The following is an 18469-nucleotide window of genomic DNA, read 5'->3' as shown; positions in this document are numbered from 1 at the left end:
GTGAGGCAGGCTTTGCATAAATAAATGTAATCTCATGACTCACAACCTTAGCCTGGTGTTCACAGACCCACAGTCAAAGTAACTATATGGGTCTGGACACGCTCCAAAGAGAACCATTTCCAGTCATTGCATCCTAGTGGGCGTAGACCTCGGGATAATTTGAAACTATTTACGAAGTCTTTAATCAGTCAGCATTGACCACCGTATGCACTAAAACTCTACCACTCCTGCAACTACTTTCAGAAAAAACTAAAAACACGACTTCACCGTCGTTGCACGTAGACACGCCCAACTGGTCGCCGACTGGTCCGCCCTGAAGAGTAGAGAAAAAGTGGAAACCTTAATGTGAACAGGGTTCCCAGACTGTATTTCCAACGAAGACTGAAACTGTGAGGAATCACTACCTAAATCCACACCTCACTCCTTCCCAGCTCGTCCAAATAGGGTCACATCTGGCTTTAAAAAAAACTAAAACCAAGATGGCGACAGCCAAACAGCCAGAATCGAGGCTTCAAAGTGACGGTTCATAAACCAATGAGTGACGTCACGGTGTGTTGCTACTTGAAAGCAATCCAAAAATAGGTAGACAGACTTTTCAGAAACAGAGCCTCAATATGTTTGCACAGTGGAGGCATTTTCTTCATACAATCATTAACCATTTTTTATTTATTTTGCAAGGAGGTCAATTTTTATGAGCTTTTGCACCACGAGGCATTCCATCATTTTTTTTTTCTTGAGAATGAACTAAAGCAAATCTATTCCAAATCCACATCGCTGGCGGTTTGAATAATTTTGATCTGAAAATATTATTGCGTTATCTGTTTATTTATCATGTTAGTGTGAAGACCTTAAAAAGAGTTTTACACCAAAAAACACATGGACAGTGTTGAAGAGTTTTAGAAATGGAGAGAACTTTACAACTGCATTGGCCTACGGTTGGATTCAGAGTTCATGTTGGTTGACTGTGACACTTTATGAAACTCGGCCATCATCAATACACCTGTTTTACCTACAATGACAACTCCTCGTCTGGTGGGCGGGGCTTAGGACAGAGGGAAGGAGGAGAGCTGCAGTAAAACGGCTGTCTTCAAATTATTCTTTTTTTTTTTTTTTTTTACCTTTGTAGAAAAGTGCTTTAACCAAACTAATCAAGGTCGACTTTTACCACTTACTATATTTTTGTAGCTTATATGGTCTTCACCAGCGATGCCGTCTGCTCGGTTGTCATGGAGATGGAGACCTGTTGACATGCGAGCTCGGTAGGTATTAAACAAGGGTAAAGTTTCAGGTCGAAAGACCTGGAAATGGCTTAGAAGTCGACTTCGAGTTGAATATTTCATTAAACTACTTTAGTTTTGATGATCTCTTTCCACTGATGTATCTGACCTTGAGCTGCATTAGGGGAAATAAAGGTAAGTTTCCATCACCTTCAGCAGAAGGTTTTATTGTGATTCCTTGTGATTCCTTCAAGAAGTTCACTTCAGTGCTAATTGAATGTGATTATACCAAAATTTTCTAAAGTCAAAACTGCCTCTTGACGCTTCCGGAATGATGTCTATTCATTTTTCGTGGCCGTGAGGCTAAACGTGGCAGATGTTTGAGTGGCAACTACTGCAGAACACCACCTGTCACTTTCACCTACTTAATAAACTAAGCTCTGGATAAAGAGCCAAAACAGGACTCGGGGGGGGGGGGGTATTCTTTCAAGGGCAAATAATCGACCCAACTGAACTGAAAGCAGCCATTAGACAAAATAGACAAGAGAGAGCAGGAGAAAGAGGCAAATATCTTTCCAATTATCAGCTCTGAAGCATGTTCTTAAGAGCGAACATGCTTCAGAGCGAGCTGAAAGGAAAGGTTATTAAGCTTTAATGCATCACAGCATAGGAACCATTCAAGGCCTTCTCCCTCATTAGACCTACCACCAGGCTCGCAGCGTGTGTGTGCGCACGTGCACGTGTCCACGGCTAAGCACCTCACACTACACTAAACACTTAAACACTGGTAATGAGAGTGTGAGTGCTGGCTAGTCTGCTTACAGAGGGAATAATTGCAGATTTAGCCAACAAGGGCATTTCCATTCCCCTTGTATAGATGGGATTAGCGCTCGTATAGAAAACAGGAGTCATATTTTCCTAATAAAACCACTCAACAGGAGTACATGCTGCTGGAGCCATGCCCAAACAGTATATACAATATGTATGAAAGCTTTTGATAAATCCTTGAGCAAAAGAGAGGGGAAAAAAAGATTTAATCACATTTCTGTGGATGTAACACTCTTTTTGTGAAAAAAAAAAAAAAAAAAACGGAGGTAATACTTATAGAAAAACACTACTGAGGAGCGGTGCAACAATTCCTCGAGGAATACGGGCCTGATTTCTGACTTTTATTTCTTGCCTTTTTCTTTTCCAAGCAAACAAATGTGATGAAATTTCAGTGGATGATATATTGCCCCGGTTGATGTTTGTGTATTAGTGTGTAGTGTGGGCTTGATTCCACAAACAAAGCCAGAATTGATTCTCCTTATTGAAATCCACCACATAATATCTGAGGGAATCCATCTGCCCGTAGAGCTCTCTCCGCTCTCAATAAATAAAAGTGGATGGAAGGGAGGAGAAAAAAAGAAGGAGCCCCTGTGGAAAGAAAAAAGGAGGCTCTGATCAACCTGGGAGGATTCAGGACTTAAACGATTTGGCCCACGATTCGGCGTGCTGGGACTTTCTCCGCAGCCAGGCGCCGCCATATGAACACATTAGCAAGACAAAACAGCGCCTGACACCCAGTCCAAGTTCCTGGGATCAATGAAGAAGTATTGGCTGTGGCGCTTCTGCTCAGTCAGCCCCCAACTCTCCTTCTGTCCACTCCTGCATCCAGTGATCATCGCCATGTGTGCGCACTGTGGCCCCGAGTCGGATGAGGATCATTTTCTGTAGATGGGATGATTAATGTTCCCGCTCTAAGATGCTGAGTGAGATTGATGCTGCCCGCTATCCCCTCCATGCCTAATCTTTCATCCTTACAGTAAATATGACACAATGTCCATATGCAGGCAAAAACAGCCTGATTACAAACAGCTTGCAAGCCCTCGTCCCTTTTAATGATTACATCCAAAGGCGCTCTCTCAGTCAAGCGGTTGTTTCCCTTAATGAAATTAGCCGGTCGCACTATCTGCCTCCTCTGAGCGCGAGGCAAGGAGTTTTCCACCGGGGTCACTCGGCTAAGTAACCCTAGTTAAGCAACTCTAATGCAAATGAGATGTAAATCAGGCTAAAACAGAACACTGGTTAATTTGGCCTCCTGACATTGCAAACAGTCACTGGGGGATCTGATGCAAATTGCATGCAAATGACAACTGACGGTCTTTGTCTCTATTGGCTGAAGGGTAGTCGCCTGCACAGGTTCGGGTTCACGTCAGGTTTTGTCTATGCAAATATTTGATGTATCCAAGTGGAACTAAAGAAAGTAAACACCCCGCTGGGGAGAGGGGTGGAGCGCTGGACAGGGGGGTTCACAGCAGGTCAGGAGGCTGTCATCGCAACACCCACGCTGCATGGCCCCTGCAGCAGGAAAGGGAAAAATACAAAACCTCAAACCAGAGAGAACAAGAGGGAAGCAGACATTACATTCCAACCGCTCCACGCTGACCAAAGCCAGGACACAGCTGTGTGAGATCCGGCCAAGTCCTACATCATCTGGAGCCGCGCCGCGCATATTCTACTCCTGAGATCGAGCCCTACAGTATAAAGACCACGTATAATTATAGCAGTTTGGCCGGGGTTGTAGTCACACTTGACAGAGACACAGCTGAAGCCAAAGGCTTGGATGAAGAGGTCAAACCTTTGTAAAGGGAACCCTCTAAAGACCAAGTGACAGAGGAAAAGGACTTTCTCCAAAGCTCAGTCCATCCACTGACCTACAGCATGGATTACTACAGACAGCAGCAGCTAACTGATCAACCCACCATCCTTCGAGCAACACATCCACAGAGCCTGACTGATACTGGATTTCGAGGGCTGATGCCAATATCAGGAAGCGAACTGAATTTCAATATCGATACATCGGCTGATATACTTTATGTAAAAAAAAAAAAAAAAAAAAAAAACCCAACAACTTTTTTTTGCAATGATTCCTCAAATGCGGCCATCATGCACCTTTGATATTCATGATAATGGAGGTAGGATATTTTTCATTTTATTGTCCACACTGACATCAGTATACGGAAACAGTAAACTTCACTGGGAATATAATAATTAAAGAAAAGAAACATTTTCATATAGGCCGACAGCAATATATCTGATAAGCCAATATCAGCCAATACAATCGTTTGGTGGATATATGAGTCGAGCTATAATGTAACTTGTGGCACTAGTAGCATCTTCTGCCACGCACCTTTTCAGATGTAAAGCTTTTCTTCGTTTTCAGTATGCATTTAAATCCTGCACTTTAGTTTGAACATTAACACCACTTTAAAAGACTGTAGCAAGTGCTGCCTCCTTCATGACCACATTTTAACAGCAAATAGGTAACAAAAGGTCAACATGTCCTCCCAATTCAATATCACTTACAATTTTCTGCAGTACTCAGCAGCCCAGCATCCCCACTGAGAGCTGGCCAGTAGTTGTTTTGATGCTCAGGGAGGAAACGTACATTACAATGAATCCATCGCAGACCGTCTCCTTTAAAGAAGGAGGTGCAGTCACAACTTCTGAGCCATCAATTCTCCGACGGCCGTCCCCTGAGGTGGTACAGCTGATGTGATAGACATGTGGATGTCACCTCAGATAATCTTCTGAACTCTGCTGATGCTGAAAAACCTCAGTCATTGGCCTCATGTGATCTCAATTATCCCGAGGGAGTGTGTAATAAGATGACATACTTTTAAAAGAACATACTGGATATAAAAATGAAACATTTATTTTATGGCTCCTTTGGGACTGTGGGTTTTTCCATTTAAGTAGTTGTGTCTGACTGGAATGTTTTGTTGCTATTGTTGACTACTTGAGGATTATTTATAACACTTAAAGGGCAACTTCATAGATTTTCCAGAGTTTTCTATCATAAAAATAGAAGTATATCTACACTGATAAACTAGACATCATCTGGAGGAGGTTTGCAAAATCCAGGCTCTACTTGAAGGTGGGTGGTAGATTGGATCAGTGGGAAGGCCACAACCTGTGACCGGTGGTTATTTTGTGTGAGGGTAAGGATTTTCTTATTTCTCAATGACTCCTTGTTGAAGTCTGTCATTGGTCCAAGCAGTTTGGTGAAGGAAGTCAAAGGCAAATGCACTGGCAGCCGCACGTCAGTCGTGTTATCCCACCTTGTGTGGCAACTCTGAGGTGTTAAAGTTGTGTTACAGGGACCAGCTGATGCTGACACAGCATGTCAGCAAGCATAAAAATCAATTCATTTCCATGGAATCACTTCTATCAGAGGATTCACTCACTCACACGTGAAGTAACTTAATGCATGTTTTCTTTGGTTAACATGACATGTGACTTGTTGTCATAGGTTACCGTAGGTTATAAACTCTATTCCACCATCCGCTTGTATTCAACTTCCTCTGTTGGGAGTATAAACTGCCCCACAAATGCAGTAATGAGTCCATGGCAGAAATACCTCCTGTCTCCTGGATGAACTTTGTGTTCCATTAGCAACTGAGCTCATGAGCCTGCTAACACAGTTACGTATTTTCCCCCTTTCAGTCACTCCTCACAGAATGAAATGGAGCTCAATCGTGGGATCAACCCAGCGTAGAGAAAACAGATAGAAGTTCAAGAAGCCATTGCGACTCACTCCTGCTACTGTGTTCCCAGTTTGCGAGCGTTTTAGCCATCAGCAGCTACGTTAGTTCACCAACGAGCCCTGCTAGTGGTCGCCAAGCCTCGAGCACCACAAATACAGCAAGGAGAGCAAAGGATGCGTCACTGCCACGACTACAGTCACAACTTAACACACCATTTTGGCGAGAACAATTCTACTTGACATATTTTAAAACTCAAAACCCAGAAACCTCCAACACACCCTCAGTTACCCTGACTGACAGCTCCTCCATATTGTCTTCCTGCCTCTATTACTCATCTGAAGGAGCAGATACACCTCGGACCTGACCAGTGCGGCGATCTACACCCGCCACTTAACAGCTCACACTTTACTTGTGCAACCCAAAGCTGTAACTGACTCGAGTTCACCCAATTTCATACGTGACAAAGATGTTGTCCAGGACAGTACGGGTGAACCTCTATCTAATGACGGTGAGGCCTCAGAGGATGTGGCAGTAGAGAGCGACGGGACTCCGGCCACAGGACAGATTTAAGACCAAATATAATCAAACCCGACTGGTTTCAACTACGCGCCATCTGAAGGCAAAAACTGTTCTACATGACCACAACTAAAAGCCTGTTGTCAGAGAGATTGTTGCTCAAAGGGGGACGACATGCTCACTTTCAGACAGTCTCTTACCAAATGTATTTACCATGTTGTATTTTGGAAGTACACACAGAAAGTAATGGATTCAGCTGCATGGAGAGCGTTCCTGACCTTTACCAGTCGCTGCAGGAAGTAGATGCAATCGTAGGATTTGGGATTTTACAAAGTTACAAATATGAACTGAAAAACTGAAAGCGTCCTAAATTCCAAGGTTGGATAGATGTGGATGGGAGTTTGGGCTCTCAGAGGCTGTTCACACATTCATAATAGCGCCTTGTTTGAAGCCCAACAGGTGCCACCTTCTCTCAACCTCTCTATAACTACGACTTCAGACAATGCCAAATGTTGATTTCTGTTACTTGCCTGATATTAAGTTGATGTAAAGTCTATCAGTCGATGTTTTCTGGAGAAAGGCAAAGTTTTGCTGATGGAATTTGCTCTACGGTTAGAACAAGAATCAATTGATAGTGTAGGAATAAAATGACTGCAGTTTACCAACTCAAGGATGTTTCTTTAATCCTTGCATGCCACTTAAGACTTAAGAGAAAGGAAACCAAGAAAGCAAATCTTCTACATCCTAGTCCATTAGTACTGAGCCCGTCACAGGTTCACACTCAAGCACTCACTGTTCAGTTACTTCTACGCATGAGAATGAAGACAGGTAGAGGTGTGCCTGCAGGTTTCGTCTGAACCGGCATCCTTTCAACCCTTTTTGTCCAGAGGCCGTCCGAGTCACACTGCACAGCAAACTAGCGCACCTATCTCCTTTGTTGTACTCTACACACCCTGAGCTACTGGTGATGAATCAAACTACTCCCGTCCTGCTTTCTCACTGTTCATTTCATTCATAAACCCAAAATATTGCAAAAGGTAGCCCATTGGTCAGGTTGGCGCTTACGTAAAAAGACGGCGTGCTCTCGGTACCAATGAGAGAAGAGTAGTACGCTCGCTCCCTCTCTCTCCTGCTTTCATGCTCCCTCTTTAACCCTCTCATTTTTGTTCTCTCTCTCTGTCTCTCTCTCTGTCTCTCTCTCTCTCTCAGTTCCTGCCTCAGTGCATTATAGCAGTCAAAACAACAGACTGGCTGAAGGGAGCGCGGTGCAGAAACAAGTGCTAGATTTTGCGGGGAAAGAAACAGCTGGACGGGCCTATCGAGCTACACCAGTCAGGGTGTATTGCACTTGCTCCGAGTTGCTCCTGAACCCCCCAAGGGCCCGAGTCTAAGTGGTAACTTAGTCCTATCTCACCCTTTGAGTCCAGCCATCTGTGTTTTGCTCGGCACTTCCAAAACCTCCCGCTGTACATCACTTGCTTGAAGGTGACAAGAAAAAGCACTCTGAAAATGAAACTTCATTGGCCGATTGATCGGCTGATTGACAGCTATATTGACTGATCTTTAATTCAGCCCCCCTGAGAGTGGGCGGTGGCTGACGTCAGGCCTAATTCAATATGACCCAATTCAATATTCACTTCTTTTTTCTTTTTCCAATGCATGAATCTTCGATGCACAGAGGACGACAAAAAAAACCTAAACAACAACAACAACAAGAGAAACACATATAAATCAATAATAGCAGTGATCCAGTGACTCTCCATGAACTCGGAGTGAGTGTGCCACTGTTTGTGGGGAACTGGGTTGAATGGGTTTAAGGGGGATTTTTGAGGTCCAACACTGCCATCTATGTGCAGGTGTAGACGCTGCAGGCTCCCGATGGATTACATCATCATGTTGAGGGCGATGATGTGTTTTTCTAAGATGCTGTGGCTCAGACAAAGAGAGGCAGGGACGGACACAGTCGGATTCAATAAAGGAAACATTGGAGAAAGTTTCAAAGAAGTGGATGTAGACGTGTAGAAGGAAAAACTAGTTTTAAGGAGTTTATTTTACACCTCTGAAGAATAATTTACATCTACACAACTTCAAAACAACCTGATTTGGTCAATCATCGACTGGCATGTTAGCTCGTGTGACACAAAAGGGTTTTCTATCTGTTGTGTAATGTTTAATCTGACTAAAATTATGAAAGACAGGCAAACATATTCAATTGAATTAATTAAAACAATCCAAGATATGCATAAACCAACCAAGATTGTCACCAATCTCCTCTTTTATATGTTGTAAATGACTGGGTGGAAATGGTAATCAGGTCAGCGGTGTTAATGATGATAGTCAAACCTGAGTTTTAAACCTTTTCTAAAGATGCTCTGTCTCTAAAGTAATCCAGATTGTATGTCTGAAAAACCAGCCTTGGATGACTGTGGCGGCTTCACATGAAAGAGAGGTCAGCTGTCACACCACCACGCCGGCAAGCGTCTGTCCTGTCGAGGCGATGACGACAAATGCACCGAGTAACCCCACAACAGCTCCGAGGTGATGCGAGTGGCCAAAACACAACCCTTCAAGTGGGTGTTCAGTTTGAGTCTGAGCCTGCTTCCACCCTGACCGACTGAAACCGTCTTCCCGCTTTAATATTTATATTAAACATGTAGAGATTAAACTCACCCCATTTCCACTTGAGTTCATAAAAGCCTGTTCTCGGAAAGAGACGGGTCACACTTCATGTCACGTTTGAAAACGACAGCTTGTGAACGCGCAGCGTTGATGAATTCAGTGGGATCTCGCTGCCTCCTAGTGTCTCCAGGTGCAAACTGCACTGGGGCTTTACAGCAAGGAAGACAGGAGGGAAGTGATGGGCAAAGATGATTTTGTGGTCTTTAAAAAGAATTGGAAATGTTACCGACACAGTGCGTTTATCATGTATCAGGCCAGTGAGAGAGGAAACATTAAGATGCTTCATCTGTACTTTGGGATCCAGACAGTACATGTTGGGATTGTACCAAAGCAGAGCAACTGTGGACATATTCATGAAGCGTCCCACTGCAAAGGGTTGTTCCTGCAGAGGAAAATCTAAGAAATGTTCCTCACGTTAAGACTAGATTCTGGTAAAGAGAAAAGTTAGTCAAAGCATCTTAAAAAGGTGAAAAACTTTCAGAAGCAGGGAGGAGGAATTTTAAGAGACTTAACTGAAGGAGAAAATGGCACAAAGTTTGAAGGCTCTTTTGTGTCTTGATAATGCAAGCAAAAAGTAATGGTTCATCATTAACTGTTTTAAGAGAAAATTTCTCACACTGCCATCAAAAACCAAGTTTATAAGTATAAATATATCAAGCAAAATTATGAATCCTGTGACCAAGTCTCACAAAACTGTAAGAGCAAATTTGCAAACCAAATTATTTCATTGTCAGTTCATGTATTTTTACTTACAAACTTGATTTTTGATTGTAGTGCGAAAGATTTGCTCTCAAAACGGTTTCTTTTGCTTCCATGATAAGACACAAAAGCACCTTAATAGAAAAGACAAAAGCTGAATGACAGCGAGTTAAAAACAGGATAGGCCGTGCAGGATGTTGTTTGTGATCAATCTCATTAGAAAACACTCTGTCCCACTTAATCCACTGACACAGTAACACCAGAAATTAAAGTAATCACAGCTCGGAGAAGTTTAGCAACTACAAATATTCAACAGTGTACGAGTGATGACTGCAGGGTGGGTCGCAGCCTTCGATCCGTAAAGTGATCACACAAACAAACACAGCGCTTTCACAGCCTCATATGGAGACATTTAATTATTACTGGAAGTACCTGTCCATTCTTTGGCTTTATCACAAAGAGTGAATTTTTTTAATTAAGCAGTAAGACATTTTAAAAGGGGACCACACGCCCCCCCCCCCCCCCACTAAGATCAACGTTACAGGTTTCTCACTAAAACCTGCACACTGTATTTATTAGCATTCATTCACTGTAATCACTCTCAGAAAATGTGACATGAACAAGTTAATCAAGTCACCAATTACACAATGTATCAAGTACGAACAGTTTCCAGTTAGTGAAGCATTTTCTGTTTGGTAGAAGAATTTATTATTCCAACAAGCTGCTTGATAAACTCAATTTCCTCATTTGATGGGCATTTTTCACTACTTTAAACAATATTGTCTTTATATTTTATTCAATTTATCTGACTTGCATTGTTATTCTATAAGGCTCTGGTGTTAGTATATTATATTATATATTATTAGTATATATATATATATATATATATATATATATATAGATATATATAAACTTGAAATTGTGTTGGATCGATGTCAAGCTTGATGTCAATGTAGCATTTCCCAATCCTACACTAATACTGCAATGTGAGAGAAGTGAGGGGAAAAAACGAAATCAAGGCTTACACTGCTGCAACCACAGCTTTAACCACGCTGAGAACATTAAACATTAATTAACTTCATGGTTACTATAATAGCTGCAAATAAAACTTTTTTTAAGCGTTTATAACAGTTAGGAATTGAATGTCCATTTCTTTGAGAACATATATTAAAGTTAACAGAAAGCACTAAAGAACTGGGAATGAGTAACAATAAGTAAACATCTGTTTGAGCTCATAAAACCAGGCAGGTCTCCCTTTATTTCACTTTGATACAGTAGTTGCTTTGACCAGAGATGAGAAGTTGAGCTCCATTTAGCCCTCAGGAAGTCTTCTGGGTACGAAGGTGCATAAGGCACGCATTTGGTGCAAAGTACGACGCACATGAATGAATGTAATGGGAAATAGAAAATGATCCTTGACAACAAGCTGTGAACAGCAGTTAAAACACAACACAGAAGTGTGGTTCTGATGACACCTTAGTGTCACATCTTTTTTTAGCATGCTCATATCTCATGGAAATGATTTTCACAGTAACATTCCTCCAACTACAAACAGTCCAGTTGTCGGAGCCTGTGCACAGCATCCATCCTCCCTCTGAACACGCTACGATAGTTCGTGGATTAAAGAAGAGCACACTGGAGTATATGACGCTTTTCTCTCAGCAGCTTTGATTTTAACAGTGTTCAGTGGTTCGTACTGGTTTTACCACGTCAGCTGCTCAGAGCTGCAAACATGGCAGTCTGCTAACTCAGGTCTGGCACCGTCAGAGCTGCATTCTGACAAAGTGCGGTGAGACGAACAGTTGTGGTGGTGCGACCAATTCAACGACAAACGCCGACTTCCAACAGTGGCACACCAACTCCAACATGAGGGGCTTCAGTGTGAAAGTAGTTCATCTACAGAGGACCTTTCCGTCTAAACGTTTGATGACAAACAGCCGTTTGTGTTTCCAAACCTTCAACATAAACCTTTTCCACAGCAGACAGTTCGACTTGTGACGGCAGCAGGAGCACAGCGGAGTCAAATCTCAACAACGAAGGTTCAGTGTCTAAAACAGTGAGTCAGCATCTACAACACCAGGACACGGGAACTGACTCACCTACATGCGATGAACTTGTTTTTGATGTTACCATGTTTGGTGTGTCTCCGTTCACATACTTACATGTAGTACAGTTCCTTGTGTTCTAGCTGAATTTCAACAGCACTATTCAGAAATAACGGTAACATTTGAAAGCATCTCCCTGAACGTCTACGGTTTCACGCACACAATGAAAATACAGATGGCTTCTATCCAACAGCAGTAGTGGTATTTATTGCAAAATAAATACTTTTGTGTGTACGTGTACTACTTGTATGTATATAGCGTTGTGTCCTACAACAGCTGCTGCATTGTCAGACGTCACAGTTTAAAAATAGGCTGATGATCCCTCCCTTTCTGCTACGTAACCGTAATGGCAACCATTGAGGGGGGAAAATGTCCAGCATGTCGTACTCAATGTATTCACTGGTTTCAGGATATGAATAGTCAATAATACACAAGAAATTGATTGGTGATATGCGCGACTATCATTCTTCCTTATACCCCCATTTTTTACAAAAAGGTTGTAATGCGTTACTCCCTTCAGAAGGTGGTGGTAAAAGATGTCCAAGCAAATTCTGAATGATCATTTTGCTTGAAATGCCCATCCCGAGTTTGAGTACACCACGCAGGTACTCGTAGCGCACTGCATGTTTCCATACTTGCCCGTGTCAATGCACCTATGCACTAATAATAAGTGAAATAAGTCAAATAAGTAATATGTGAAAGCATTCAAGTTGAGACACAGCCCAAGTGTCTGCTGTGAAAAAAGTAGCATCATTTGACAAATTAAATGTCTCTGTAATCAAGGCCAGTTTTAAATGGAAGAACTAAAGGTTTGTCAATGCAGAGAAAAGGAAAGTCAGTGCTTACAGTGGTTCAGTGTGTCATGAAAAGGCAAATCTATTCCTCCTACAAGAAGGGAGACGGGCTGCATCAGTACCTGAGAGGATTACTGGCTAAGATGTTTGGTGGTCACCATGAAGTATTGCAACAAAGTTCTGGTACAATGTCAAACTTTGGGGAACTCCATAAATACCGTGTATACTGTTTAGAAAATTTCACCTCTAGTTAGAGTCACTAGAGTCCTGAGAAAACTACAAGGAGAGCACAGGTTCCAGACGGACACCGAGTTATGAGATAAGAACCACTTCAAATACTTCAGTAAATCTTAATGGTCATTGGCCTTGGTGTAACCAATCCACATTAAACAATTCTTTTTTTTATGTCTGTAAAATGAGATGTGTCCAATATCAGTCCCATTTATTCAGTCATGCAAGACCACCAACTCTTTTAGTAAACCTCACGTGAAGATGATTTAATAAGTGCGATAACTGCACTGGTATTGGATTGGTACTCAGTATGAGGCAACACCCCGTGTTGTGTTATTGGAATCCGTATCAGGAATTTAACTTGGATTGCTTGGATCCCTGTAGCAGGTGCCATTAAAGACCGAAAGTTTATTTGCATATCAGTGCAAAGTGGCGAGGAAACAATTCTCTGGACTGAGGCACAAAATACGATTCTCTATCTTCAATAGCTGAGGAGGAAACTAAGATACAAAAGGAAGAAGTAGCAACAAACCACAGTATTGTGAAATCATACAGTCGAGCACAAACAGTTTCCACAGTTGTACGTTTTCCTCGAACTCCAACATAAACAGCAAAAGCCCAAAAGTGTTTAATCAACACCTCTAGATGCTGTCAGATGGATCGGTCCAGGTCAAAGTCTGACATTGAGCCGTGTCATCCCTCCAAACCAGCACAACAGTGCTTCTGAGCCCATATCCGACAAACATTACTGGGTCAAGATTAAGTCCTGCGTTGAGACTGTAACCTTTGTACTTTGAAGACTCAAAAAGGTCTCAAAAACAGATTAAAGCTAAATGTTTCATCAAACAACAAGTCAAAGAGAGAGAGAAAAAAAAAAAAGGCTACCAAAACAGGACATGGCATCTCCGAGACCACTCTGATATGATTCTCCTGGGTTACAACCGCCTCCGCGTTCCTTAGTGTCAGTAAATCCCAGTAAGGCAAATGCAAATATATATAAAAAAAAAAAAAAAAAATTTTTTTTTAATTCAGTGCAGCACTTTTATTGTATCCCCTTAATATCCTGTTTGTGTGAAAATTACTGTATTCCCAAAGCAGCTGTTCAAAGAGGAGATATATCCAAAGGTGATTGGTCCAAGTCAACTGAGGAAAAGAGGTCAGTGATGCCCTCGTCCTCCGCCAGGCTCAGAAGGTACTCCTCCCCGTCAAGAGAGAAGGCCAGAGGAGGAGTGAGGGTGACAAAACTGTGCTGGTCTTCGGAGGGGGGTTGGACGGGGGTGAGGGGGGTGGACGTGAGGGAACCGGGGGTGGACGTGACCGGTGGCGAGTGTTGTGTCAGCTCGGACAGCAGGTTGGAGAAACTATTTAATCCGCAAGTATTATTAGAAGCGTCTAGAAGGATGACGGGGTGTGGATGAGGAGAGACGGAGAGAAAACAGATGAGTGACGAAGGCTTAAAAAAAACCAAAGCAAAAATAAGCCAACAATCGAAGTACAATATATTCTAAGCCTCCACTGGGAAAAAGGTGTACATGGATATTTGCACCCTTTTTCGTTGGCAACAAATGCCTCCTTGGCATCGGTAAAGTGTCTGAGGAGAACCATGGCTTCCTTAAATATAAAACTCACCTTTGGAAGACACCTGGATGAAGGATGAGAGAGGCAGAGGGAGGACAGAGTCCTTCCCAATGACGGTCGAGTTTAAGTGACTGCCGTTGGCACCGCTGGCTGCTGGGCTGTCTGTGGTTTCCATGGGGACGGGCTCATCAGAGCAGACGAACACTTCGATGGGCCCCTGGATGCTACTGAGGTAAACCTGGAGGCTCTGCGCATCGGAAAGAAGACAGAGTGCTTTTATTAAATGAAACACTTCCAGAAAACAGTTCTGTAATGTGATTACACTCCGTTAAACACGCTGTCTTCTTCCACGGACGTTGATGACGTACCTCCTCTGGATGTGGCACCTCCAGTTTGGTCTCTGCAGGGGCTTTGATCACAATCACAGTCTGCTCTTTCAAACTGGGAATCCTGTTGACATCCTCATATGTCAAATAGGCGTATGTGATCCACAAGGTCAAGGAAAATCTTAAACACAGACTGGGGTTTACGGATGTCTCCGAGAAGCTGTTTATACACTCAATAACTCATCCTCAAAGTCACACCACAAGCAACACACCAGCGATACACACCGTTGCAGACCAGAGCAAAACTCTTGCTGCATGCACAAAGAATACACATCCTTCATTACTGCTGCCCAGAGTGGAACTGAAATGCTCACAGCGAAGATGGGAGCCTTGACTGAACTTTCAATAAGCATTTCACAAAACGCACGCAAACCAAAAGATTTGGGTGATCTGATGGGGCTGAGGAGGAGATAGAGTGTGCAAGAGACTCTGTATGTACAAAAGCAGGGGAGATTTGTACTAAAGGAAGCAGGATGAGGGTTTCTGCCGCGGTGAACCGGGAACACCTAGATGAACGCCATAAGCCGAAACACATTGGTCTCATATTAAGGTTCTTCTACATTCTGCTCGTGTTCCTGAACTTTTGACCGCTAGCAGATTTGTACTAATGCATATCGCCCGGGGGTGCAACGTTAAGTGTATTTCTCCCGAATCACTCGGTACCAGACAACTGATTCACTGTGAAAGATTAACAGATAAGTACGCTTTGTTTATTTATAGACTATCAGACCAGCTGCATTTTTAGTAGTGAGGAAACAATAAAAACATTACAAACAAAAAACAGAGAGGGTTGAGAGAGGTTATGCTAATTCATGCAATGAACTAAAGGCAACAGATTTTCCCTCCTTTGTCAATTTCTTCAATCATTTTCCAACACAACACTGAAGCAATTGTGTCATCCAGAGAAGTTGGCGTCCCCTGTGATAAAGCACCAATGCCTTAGATTCTATTCCAGACGGTCCCGTTCACACTTTTGCAACTGCAGCTCTAAAACGGTTTCATCTCTCTGTGGCTCTTTGGTCTGGACTTGGCTTTATACTACCTAAACATATCTGGCTAAGAAGTAAGTAATGGCGGACAGCAATACAGAGTAAAACGCAGCCGATTTCACAAGCAAAGGATATCTCTGACAGTGTTGGTCCTCGCACAGCTGTTGTACCTGCCGTGTACAACTTTGGATCAGCTCGTCCAGCTTCTTCTCCTCTTCAATGAGACCCTGCAGCTCTCTATCTTCTCGTGGATCTGCTTTCGCACCCCTGTGCACGAACACAACAGTGTGAACGGCAAACAAACAACACTTGAGACATCTAAAATAAGATCAGACCTCGATGAGTATTACGAACTGAGAAAAACAAAAATACAAAACAGTGAAATTAAGTCTGAGCTCTGCCGGCTGAGGCAGGACGCCAGCACCAGCAGCTGTCAGCACTTTTAAAAGGCAGAACAATCTGCTGTCAGCTGCAGGCCTGCCAGTCTTATGTACAGGCTGAACTGTATGCGTTGCACACAGTAGCCTCTGCATCCACGTCTACTCACATCCACTGGATGTTGCTTTTAGACTTCTTTTTGATGAGTTTGATCCCCTCCAGCACGTTGGTGACGTCGTAGACGCGTCTCTTTGGGACATTGAGCTCCTGGGAGACGACGTTGAGGTCCAACACCCCGTCAACAGAGCGACTCAGCATTTCCGCAAACTTTTGCGTCAAGAGACCCAGAGAGGTGTCACAGCGGGTCCTCTCGGACAGCAAGTTGGGGGCTATGGGGATGGGGGGAGGAGCTGGGAAAAAAGGTGGTGGTTGGGAATTTTTTTAATTCATGAAGAATTCCTTAGAAGCTTTCTAACGTTTCCTGTATCAAGTCGAACAGGTAATATCATGTGCTTATTTTGTTTATTTCTCACTTCAACTTTACCATTCTTCAGTTGCTCAAAGACAAAACGGGGAGTGGGTGGAGTTGAAATTCACCACCTTAAACTAAAAATGATTTCAAAGTTTAGATGTAAAGTGATATTACAATGTTTATTTATCATAAATCCTCAACTTGGTGTTAAACTGAATGCCTAGACTTCTTTAAAAGTAGAATATGGTGTAGTTTTGACACTAAGTTCTTTTCAAATTCACAGTGTGATCAATGTGTTGTGTAGCAACAAAAAGTCTGAAAGTTAAAACTTCAGGACAAGTTACCAAAACAATAATTCAGAACTGCCATCAACAAGACAAATGTTTCACAGGCAGGAGACGGAAAGGACAAAAACAGTGTGTGGAGAAGCTCTTCTGCAGAAGAACAGAGCGGACTTGGAGAATCCATCGAAAGAATCAAGTAAATTACAATTCACTGTTAAAACACAAATCTGCTCACGAACCCTGAAACCAGCAAACACCACATTTCCCTTTGACTTTCTGTCATTTGTTTCCACACTTTAGGAAGAAAGCATACTAGACTAGACCAAGAAACACAAGAGGTTTCCTGTAAAGTTTGAACCACGTGTGTTGCTCAGCACAGGCACAGGCATCTGTTGAAAAATCTCAAGCGCACATTATTACACCACAAAGTCTTACGTCTTCCTCCTGTGTGGGTCAGGGAGGCCATTGGCTTCTTGGCTTTGGTAGGACCATCAGGAAGGTCCTGCAGGTCACTGGCCTCCAGCTCCAGCCTTCTCTTTGCCTGACAGGGAGCATTTAGCACAGCTTGTTAAACAGAAGCATGCACATCACAAATGCTTGGTTGGAACATTCAAAAAAAAAAAAAAAAACACCAAAAAAAACTTAAGACTTTTTTAGCTTGCTTTAGTTGCTCACAGGGCAGCCATTTTGCTCTATAACAGTATAAACTACAAACTCGCCACTTACATTCACTTCTGAATTGAGCTGCGTGTAGTTAGAAGCCATGAAAGTGTCTCTATATTCAATAATAAGTTCGTGTTGTCTTCGGAAGCTGTTTATTGGTCATTAGTGAGTGTTGTCATTTGTGTTGGGGCTCAAGCTAGCTTCCCTGACCGGTGGGTTTAGCTAGTTGCAGCGACACTCCCCATCCCCCTCACATGCTCACCCAAGGCCTGGAAACTAGCGTGCCCCGGACTGTTAGAGACGCTTTACAGTCCCCTCCTTACCGATGGACCCCCACAGAAGTCCGGCTGTTAAAAGTACACCGTCAAAGTGTGCAGCACCCGAGGACCGAGCCGTACAAAACTGTGCTCCAACGAGGCGCGGTGTGATGCCTCAGCTCAAGGTAAAACACGCGTCAAGTTACCGGAAGTACATCCGGACGAAGCTTCACCGTTCACTTTCAAAGTAAAAGCGTTGCAATCGCAGCGCAACTTTTATTTGGTCTTTTTCCCCCTTTTTCACACGAGTGTTATAACTCAATTCCCTTTGGGGAATGACGGTGGGATATAATTAAAGATATAGCATAAAACTCCAAATACACCGGTGTGCAGTGAGCTGTTGTACCCTGTGTAACAACTCACTGTATAATTCACGTTATAATTTATTTATTTTTTCCTGGGCCAGGTTGTAAAACGTTGCCCACTACTGCCAAGTGGATATTGGCATTGTTGTTTTTCTACTCGTCTTGAAAGGAATCTATGTGAAAATAGAAAATTATAATACAGAAAAAAAATCTAAGAGGTTTATTTCCCCCAACGAAGACACGTCATATCTCGCATTGTATTTTCCACTACGTTGTTGTTACTATTACAATTGTTATTTTGCACATAAGTGATGTATAACCGTTTAC

General features: G+C 42.8%; 1 protein-coding gene across 1 annotated transcript; it reads right to left on the bottom strand.

The window, feature by feature from the left end:
- Positions 1–10840: 10840 nt before the first annotated feature.
- Positions 10841–17796, bottom strand: e2f3 (E2F transcription factor 3). The gene is made up of 7 exons (XM_069703399.1): positions 17584–17796; positions 17293–17398; positions 16271–16511; positions 15859–15990; positions 14717–14831; positions 14400–14595; positions 10841–14162 (listed from the first exon to the last, which is right to left on the bottom strand). The coding sequence occupies exons 1-7, from the start codon at positions 17620–17622 to the stop codon at positions 13873–13875; spliced, it is 1119 nt and encodes a 372-aa protein (XP_069559500.1). The 5' UTR covers positions 17623–17796; the 3' UTR covers positions 10841–13872.
- Between the last annotated feature and the right edge of the window lie 673 nt (positions 17797–18469).

The sequence above is a fragment of the Brachyistius frenatus genome, unplaced genomic scaffold, assembly GCF_029030835.1.
Source record: "Brachyistius frenatus isolate BFR_SWC_R1_liver_20210118 unplaced genomic scaffold, ASM2903083v1 Contig_46, whole genome shotgun sequence".
Classification (NCBI taxonomy): domain Eukaryota; kingdom Metazoa; phylum Chordata; class Actinopteri; family Embiotocidae; genus Brachyistius; species Brachyistius frenatus.
The sequence above is the reverse complement of the archived record's forward strand: the minus strand, read 5'-3'. Positions and strand labels throughout refer to the sequence as shown.

What these genes read in the sequence shown, in the direction of transcription:
- e2f3 (XM_069703399.1), bottom strand. Translation starts at nt 17,622, where the DNA reads ATGGCTTCTAACTACACGCAGCTCAATTCAGAAGTGAAT. An exon ending in GACCCACACAGGAGGAAGAC is followed by an intron (nt 16,512 to 17,292) that starts GTAAGACTTTGT and finishes CTTTTTTCCCAG; the next exon opens with CTCCTCCCCCCATCCCCATA. An exon ending in GAGGACCAACACTGTCAGAG is followed by an intron (nt 14,832 to 15,858) that starts ATATCCTTTGCT and finishes CTTGTGGATCAC; the next exon opens with ATACGCCTATTTGACATATG.